The sequence below is a fragment of the Triticum aestivum genome, chromosome 5A, assembly GCF_018294505.1.
Source record: "Triticum aestivum cultivar Chinese Spring chromosome 5A, IWGSC CS RefSeq v2.1, whole genome shotgun sequence".
NCBI lineage: Eukaryota > Viridiplantae > Streptophyta > Magnoliopsida > Poales > Poaceae > Triticum > Triticum aestivum.
This window is the reverse complement of record NC_057806.1, coordinates 116490132-116498199: the sequence shown is the minus strand read 5'-3', so window position 1 is coordinate 116498199 and position 8068 is coordinate 116490132. Positions and strand designations below refer to the sequence as shown.

At 43.2% G+C, this 8068-nt stretch overlaps 1 protein-coding gene across 1 annotated transcript; it reads right to left on the bottom strand.

The window, feature by feature from the left end:
* Positions 1-254: 254 nt before the first annotated feature.
* On the bottom strand, positions 255-6073 carry LOC123102555 (intermediate cleaving peptidase 55, mitochondrial). The gene is made up of 13 exons (XM_044523952.1): positions 5876-6073; positions 5024-5131; positions 3850-4113; positions 3687-3779; positions 2847-3053; positions 2141-2244; positions 1840-1906; positions 1649-1756; positions 1451-1543; positions 1267-1357; positions 1096-1166; positions 827-955; positions 255-722 (listed from the first exon to the last, which is right to left on the bottom strand). Exons 1-13 carry the CDS (start codon positions 5921-5923, stop codon positions 612-614), a joined length of 1494 nt encoding a protein of 497 aa, XP_044379887.1. The 5' UTR covers positions 5924-6073; the 3' UTR covers positions 255-611.
* Positions 6074-8068: the final 1995 nt, after the last annotated feature.

Below are 8068 nucleotides of genomic sequence, written 5' to 3'. Positions count from 1 at the left end.
ACGCCACGACAGCGATGACGCGCTATGCGTCCATCCCATTCCCATGATACACCATCGCCCTTCCGTTCCGTCCACTCCGTGCTGTGGTCACGCGCCGTAGGGCCGTCCTTTCGGCTAACCGCGCGCGGCCGACGGCGACGGTTAACCGTGGCCAAGGAGCACAAGCCTGATGCGACACTGAGCAATGGCGACGGCGCCTTTTCTGCTTCATTCCCCCCAACCTCTTGCTGCTATACTTAAGTGGGTCGTAATGCTTAAACCCGGCTCCCCCCGTCTGATGAAAGGCCCTTTCACCATTGATTGCCGGACAACAGTCATCTTCAGCTACAGTTATTACACCAACAAATGAAGATCCAATTCCCTCGACAACAAAAAAGAAAAATGAAGACCCAAAACTTTGTCCAATGAACATATTACAAACCCTAACAGCGGGCGCGTTTTGCCATGAACTGGCGAAACTTTTCAGAAGCGCCCCGTTTCGGTTTTCAGGCGATTCCGATTTCTACATCTTTGACAGGAACGACAGGGAAAAAATGTAATGAATGTAATGTCGATGCCACATGATCTCCGGTGGAAAGGATATCATCGTGTCGCCGCTATCTGCGTGATCCTCAGTTGCAAGCAGCTCTCGCTTCATGGGATTCCGTCGTGGAGCCACCGCCGCCCATGTTCATCAGGGTGGTGAGGTGGGGGATCTCCTTCGGCACCGACGCCGTCAACACCTGCAACCAACAGAGCCAGCCACCCCAGGGTGTCATCATCTTCAATTCAGGCTGGTACTAACATTTACCCAGGCGGTACCGGATGAAATGATTAGGGGCGGTACCTCATGGCCGTTCTCGGTGATGAGGACCTCGTCCTCGATCCTTATTCCGATGCCCCGGAACCTGTCCGGGGCATTCTCGTTGAGTATCGGGACCTGGGGAATGTAGATCCCCGGTTCAATGGTTATTACCTGTGCACATGCACATGCAGGACCTCTTGTCAGTGTTACAACTCAGATTTCCATAGAAGATGAATGATAATTGGGAGATGCGCTAAATTTGCTAGTGTAAAATGTGGTGCACAAAAGCCAGCTGGTGCTGATCAACTTACAACGCCTGGCTCCAAGGGTTTGTCTAAGGTGAGGCTCGTGGAGTCATGTATATCCATTCCCAAAGAATGACCTGGATGCCAGGGTGACAAAGGGTTATTAAGCTGGTCCCAAGATCCAAATCTCTTGCATCAAACGACAAATCTAATCAAGAGACAGGTAGATTCCGAGACCTATTGAGGTTGGATTCAAATAATTGTATTGGATAGATTTGCCCTTCCCTATAATTCCAAGTTCTTGGAATCCGCTTATCAACATCTTGACCTGTGATTTGGAGATTAGAGCGTGGACTTTTTAAAATCAAGTTTTACAATTTTACATTAAAAAATTGAATTAGAACATATACTGAGGATATACCGAATGATGGTGTATCTCTCTAATGCTCGTGCCTGGTTTACAAAGCTTTATGCATTCCTTATTCGTCTCCAGTATTAAACTGTACAGTTCTTCCTGTACAATTGAGGATAAAAAAACAGGTACTCGTAAGTCCAAAATTACCACTTTTTCGGTTGGATACAAGTATATCATATAAAGAAATGAACATTGGGCATTTACCTGAGCAGCTGAAAATCTACCACAGGGTGGCCATGTCCGTGTCAGGTCACTAAGGTAGCCATGGTACTCACATCCAACATCCATGAGGACAAGATCACCCGATTTGATCTGTCAAACGACTCAAACGGAAAAAATCAACTTTACAAGAAAAGCTATCTGAGATATACGACCAAAGAAGAACTCTGTTGTACCTTCTTATCATTTCTCGAGTAATGTACAACACTGCCATTTGCTCCACCACCAACTACAGGATGGAACCTAAGATAAGGAAACAAGAAGAAAAACGTAAATCAACTTAGCATGGCACCTTGCTCACTAAACAAAAAACAATAGTTCCTTAATTTATGGATCTCAACGGATCACTGCAAACTTATTCTACCAGCTATCAGCTAAGAAAAACGGATGAACACAGGGCCACACAGTCAGTGCCTCAGATGCAATCTATATAAAGCAGATGGATAAAAACAATATACAGTGACAATATATACTTACGCCATTCTTTGGGCACCTCTCATTTTGCACTCATACTCTATTTTAGCAGCTAACTGGCTTTCCTCTCTGTGGGTCCTTGAGAGCAACATTGTCTGCAAAAGAGACTGGACAGAAAGAGAGACTTTAAGTCAGTAAACAGAAAAAGAGAAGCACTGCATGCAGCCGTGCACGTCTTTCAGACAACCGTTCTGTCACTTGTACAGTGTGTGACTTGCAAAATTGAGTCACTTCGTCTTGTCTTCTAGCTTATTGAATGCATATTTGGCAACTTGAGGTAAAATTCTAGATGTAATAATAGAACCCAAACAATTGTACAATCTGAGTTGTGGGGCTAGCTAAAGGGGCAGAAAAGTAGTTGACGGATGTCTACAATAGACATTCTCAACATCGTTACCCCATTGGTGGTCTTGAAAGAAAAGTTCTCCCATTGCCAATGGTGTTCTGTCTAATCCTCTGGCAGCACAATGGACCAGTATAATCCCACAATCAGACAATCCACCATAACACTACCCTCAACCCAACCAGCAATTTCCCTGTGCTTTTAAATATATCATTCACTTAAGAGTTTGGGACCAATGTTTTTTTACTGGAATATACAAAATAATTTCTGGAAATTTTCTATCCAAGGCTGAACTTAGAGAGAGCATCAGACTCAATATCTCCTAACAATGCGTGAAGAAAACAACAGAAGTACAACCAAAAATACCTGAGAAACAATAGATGCTGACTCCCTCATCAACTTGATTTCCGACTTTGACTTGATCCACCGCAGTTCATCAGTGTAATGCATAAGATCTTTTACTTTATTGTTAAGTGATGCCCTGCGGAAGGCATCAAAGTTCCTATAAGAAGATGTGGATGCCTTTGCATTGTGATACACCACTTTTGATTGCTCAATCATTTCAGGAAGGATCTACATTTTAATAGAAAATTGTGTCAATTGAGAAGCATTCTGTGACCAGCAACTAAGAAAGTACTCTCTCTGATCACAAAAAGAGTGTCACCTTGGAAATCGCCACGGTCTCCAAAATGCAACCTTGGCCACTAATTCTAATGCTAAATACTAAATTGCTTTTTAGTCTATATACTGATATCATTTACATATGTTAAATCTCAATATTCATATAGATACGATATACTCCCTCCATTCCGTAATATAGTGTGTATGGATTTTCTGAAAAGTCAAACTTTGTAAACTTTGACCAAGTTCATAGAGAAAACTATTTATATCTATAATACCACATATATAAAATATGAAACTACATCTTATGATGAATCTAATGATATGTGTTTGGCATTCTAGATGTAAATGTTTTTCTCCACAAACTTTGTCAAAGTTTGTGAGGTTTGATTTTTTTAAGAAAATCTATATGCACTACATTATGGGATGGAGGGAGTATAAGTTTAATAGTTTGACTATGCGCCCCCAAATGATAATATCTCTTGACTGGAGGGAGCAGTGCAGGCAGGTAGCAATTAAAAGGTAATAATTAGTGCCCAGGGGCGATGAATCAAAAACATGCGGAAACAAAACCCAAAAGCTAACCTTTTTCATCTCACTAAGTGGAAATGCTTTATCTGCCTTGAAGAAATCCACAGCTGCTTCAACTCCAGCAGTCTGACCTTCCCAAACTACATCCTGGAGACAAACCATTGGCTCAGTTAAAGGTATGAGAGTATGAGGTAACAGGCTAACAGGTCATCATTACCTCCTTATGTTTATCTGGCATGAACATGCATAAACCAGTTTCCTTACTTAAAACCGCTACACCACCAGGTTGTGTACAACCTGTAATGTACAGGTAATCACCATTCTGTCTGAATGAGTACGGAACTACATCAGTCATCATCTGCTGATCTGCAGATGCAATTATGGCCAAGCTCTTCTCTGGTAAAGCATCCACAAGCTTTTTTCTTCTGGACATGTACTCCTCACTTGTGATGCCTGGTGTAATCTCCTCATCAGCTAATAACTGGTTCATTGTATTACAACATTAAGAAAGAATGAAAAGAATCACTTTGACAACCAGAAAAGTAAAAAAAAGTAAATGCATCAGAATTAACACAGGGAATGTGGACTTTTATGAATGTGAAAACAATGAGCACGGGCATGTTTGGCCTAATAAGGCTTGTTCTGTAGACTGATTTTCAAAGCTATACTTAATACTTATAAGAGAAAATAATTGGTTTATCTTATAAATTCAAAGTACTTTGGGATTTTGGGGGTGAATTAGGCTTATTTCTTTAGATAATGGGGTAAATTCAGGTAAAATAAATCCCAACCTTCCACATGTGGACAGACTTAATCTTAAAAAAAAAACTGGCGTTCTGGCCTTAGTTTGAGCCAAGAACACCATTGAAACACCATGGCTACACTATGGTAATATCCTATTCAGAGTGTATGAAAGATGATGATAATAATGGATGTATAGAAACTCTTATAGATACTGGGTTTTGTCATAAGAGATATCATTATAATTTAACCGGAGGCAACAAGTAATGTACAAAGTTAGTTATTAGCTAAGAGGCAACGTGTTACAACATCTGGATATGGGGGGCCACAAAAATACTGAAAGAACTAGCTATCACCTACCTTGTGAGATGAACACTAGGTAAGTACGCACATGGTCTAGCTACCAAAGTAGAGAGAGATCAAAAAGTTAGCATGGCTGTAAACTTTGAAACAACCAGCAAGTGCAGCAATAAACCAGTAAGGAGTATGATAATGCCCTTTTTTCAACCTGCTTTTGCCTAATTCACCGTTTGTGTAACCAGCCTTTTCTGCTTGTGCCGCTACTTTTCCACAGCAGATTATAAAAGAAGTTCAGCACAGCACAGTTCAGAAACCACACAACTGCACACTGAGCCTAAAAGAGATAGTACCTCAGGATGAGATTTGGGTGTTGGTTGGCCAACATCAATTATTCCTCCGGTAGTATATGCAGCACGCCTAACTATACTGTGAGAGGTAGATAACAACCGAGACGCCACCTGCATGCAGAATTCGAACAACGCTTTGAATCAGAATCCAACACTCAGAAGGTAAATAATGCTGTAAAAGGACCCGTACGAGGCGTGGGCGTTGTGTTCATGCCACCAAATTGCTCCCATTAACCAGAAGTATTAAGGATTGAATATAATTCATCACCCCGCAAAAAAAAAAAGAATATAATTCATCAATTGAAAGAATTCATCACTTCCATGATAAAAGCGAACATTACTGAAAGATATCCATTTAGCACGATGGATTTCCGTCGGCAAGATAATCCGATTGAAACTAAGGCACTTACCTAGATAATCACCTAGAAAGTGTGAACAAATTGAGCACCTCCCCCCCCCCCCCCCCCCCCCCCCCCCCCCCTTTCGAATCAGAAATACAGTAGCGGTGTCAAAGCTATTCCACTCTACCCTTAAGCTAATCCCAATCCAATATCCAGTGAAGCTAGCAGTCCAAGGATACCCCGTCAGCTGCTTCTCAACCACGACAGATCGACCTAGTGGTTAAACGCTCGTGACAAGGTCGAGAACAAAGACGCGCCTTTGGTGAGCACAGGATACTAAACACTAAATACATATGGAAGTACGGCAAATTAATAATCTTCGGCGAAGGCAGCGCGGACAGAGAGCGAATCATGAAACGAGCGGCGGTCGCAGAAAATCCTAAGAATGATTAGGGGAAACACGAAGGGGATCCCGTCGGCGGTGATTAGTAATTAGTGGGTTCGATCTGAGTACCTCGCTTGCTCGGAGCGTCCTTCGCAAGAATCGCGCCGCCGTCGCCATGGCAGCTGCTGCGGCGTTAAACCCCCTTCCCTCTCCTGAGTCTTCTTCTCCCCTCCACCAGCCTTCGTCTTTTCCCGGAGACCCTAGGACTCTGCGGTGATCCTGGCCGTCCAGAAGGGACGGGAAAGGTGTGTATGTAAAACAGTCTCCGTCACTAATCCTAAAGCGTGGTTCGGTTCATGTTCAAAGTTTTTACTTTTTTGTGCGGAAGCATGTTTTATTTTGATTGATAACTAGTAATCATACTAGTAGAATGGCCGTGCGTTGCTACAAGATTTTGAAATATTTTTGATGACGGGGTGAGGAGTCACGGTGGCGGGGTGAGGAGTCACGATGGCGTTGCCCGTGCGTCGTCACGGTGGCAGGGTGAGGAGTCGTCGGAGTACCTGTCGCCGCTGCATACCTCGACCTCCTCTGCGTCGGAGGAATCCTTCATGTCAGAGGCCATGAAGGGGTTCCCATTTTGTGGCGCGCAGCGACAGGTGGCTAATCTTCATAAATTCTCCGGCAACGGCATGCCGAGGACGCTTCTGAACACAACCTGCCCGCCTGACAGCCGGCCACACCCGGGGCGACTGCCCCCGCGGGCATGCACCCTTTATGGAGTGTGACGAGCACGGGACTGGCCGTCGCCCATGCCTGGTCCTCCCTCCTGCCGCAGATCGGTCATGCGTTGCCTCCGCGGTCGCTCGCCATTGTTGCGGAGAAGTCACCCACAGATAGATGTGCATCCGTTGCGGCGACTCGATTGAGAAACCCTGATCAGGGCGGAAGAGTCAGAATTGGGCGGTGGCGACGCATCGATCTAGGAATCCTATACGTGAGAGAAAGAAAGAGGTGGGGATTGGGGTGCGGCGGCGCAGCTGGTGGAGAACACGAGACGAGCGGCGGTGCGCTAGGAATTAAGGAAGGGGAGACGTACGTGGTCTGGACTCTGGAGCGCTAGCGAATGAGCGAACCAACGACGTACAGACTGTGCAATTAAGAGTAGAGATTTATGGCGAAGGTGATATATGTACAGTAATTCTGAACCCTAATGCATGAAGAGTGGAAAAGATGTGTACCATGATTGTATATGGAAACTTTACCCAAAATCATATTTTTCGACTCTTATTAAAGTAAATATTTCAGCATAGGAGTTCGATTGGTATTCACAAACGTCAATTTGTCAAGGCCCGGAAATCATTCTAGCATTATCACGGATTCAAAATAAAACATAACTAGATATCTAGAGTCTCATCGAAAATCCCTTTCGACTGGTATAGAACATCAGATCAATTTTTACCTAGAACTATACCACAATATACATATACAAGTTTATTTCAATCGCGCACATCAAATTGGTGACAAACACGACTATAGAAAAGGAACAAAATGGATGGCAGAGAGACCAGTGGAGATCTATGTATCTCGGTTTTGGGCTATCATCTTCACAATCAGAGAGACCATAACTTTGCCCCTCAACTAATTAACAGTAGTATTGTTTTGTTTGACACATGTTAGTAACTTAACAAAGAGGGATAATCTCTGAAGGTTTCACGAAAATTCTTGGTGGAATTTGTTTGAACGACTGGCTTTAATGCATCCAGCGTGCTCCGTATTCAAATATTCCACCCTGTTGGCGTCATTTAAAAATGCCTTGCCTGAAGTGAGATGCATGCCACATAAATCATAATAGACTGGAAGCAGCGAGCACTGGAATGTGCATAACCGTGACCAAAATCGTCGAATTTACCGAATCAATTAATTTTGGTTGAAAGCTGAATTAACAAACTAGAGATCGGTGTGACCATAAAGTAGATCGACCTGCAACATAAATAGGGAGGCCCCCATAATTAGTTTCTGTCAAGTACTGCAGCAGAGATCTTAATCCTTTTGGGTCGTCTGGATAAGCCATTGAGACGTAATGCACTGAGAAAAAAAGTTACATGAACCAGATCAAAAAAAAGTTGCATGAACCAGATCGAATTCCCAGTTCAACTAATTCATGTCCAAAAAAGCTGAAGCAAGTAGCATTTTTAGCAACATAGTTGAAAACCTTTATGCCTGTGCATTGCTCCCGCACCACGGAAGAAAATATCATGTAAGTATATTTGGTTATGAAGAGGATCACAAATAAAATATTTTGGTGCCATCAAAATTTTC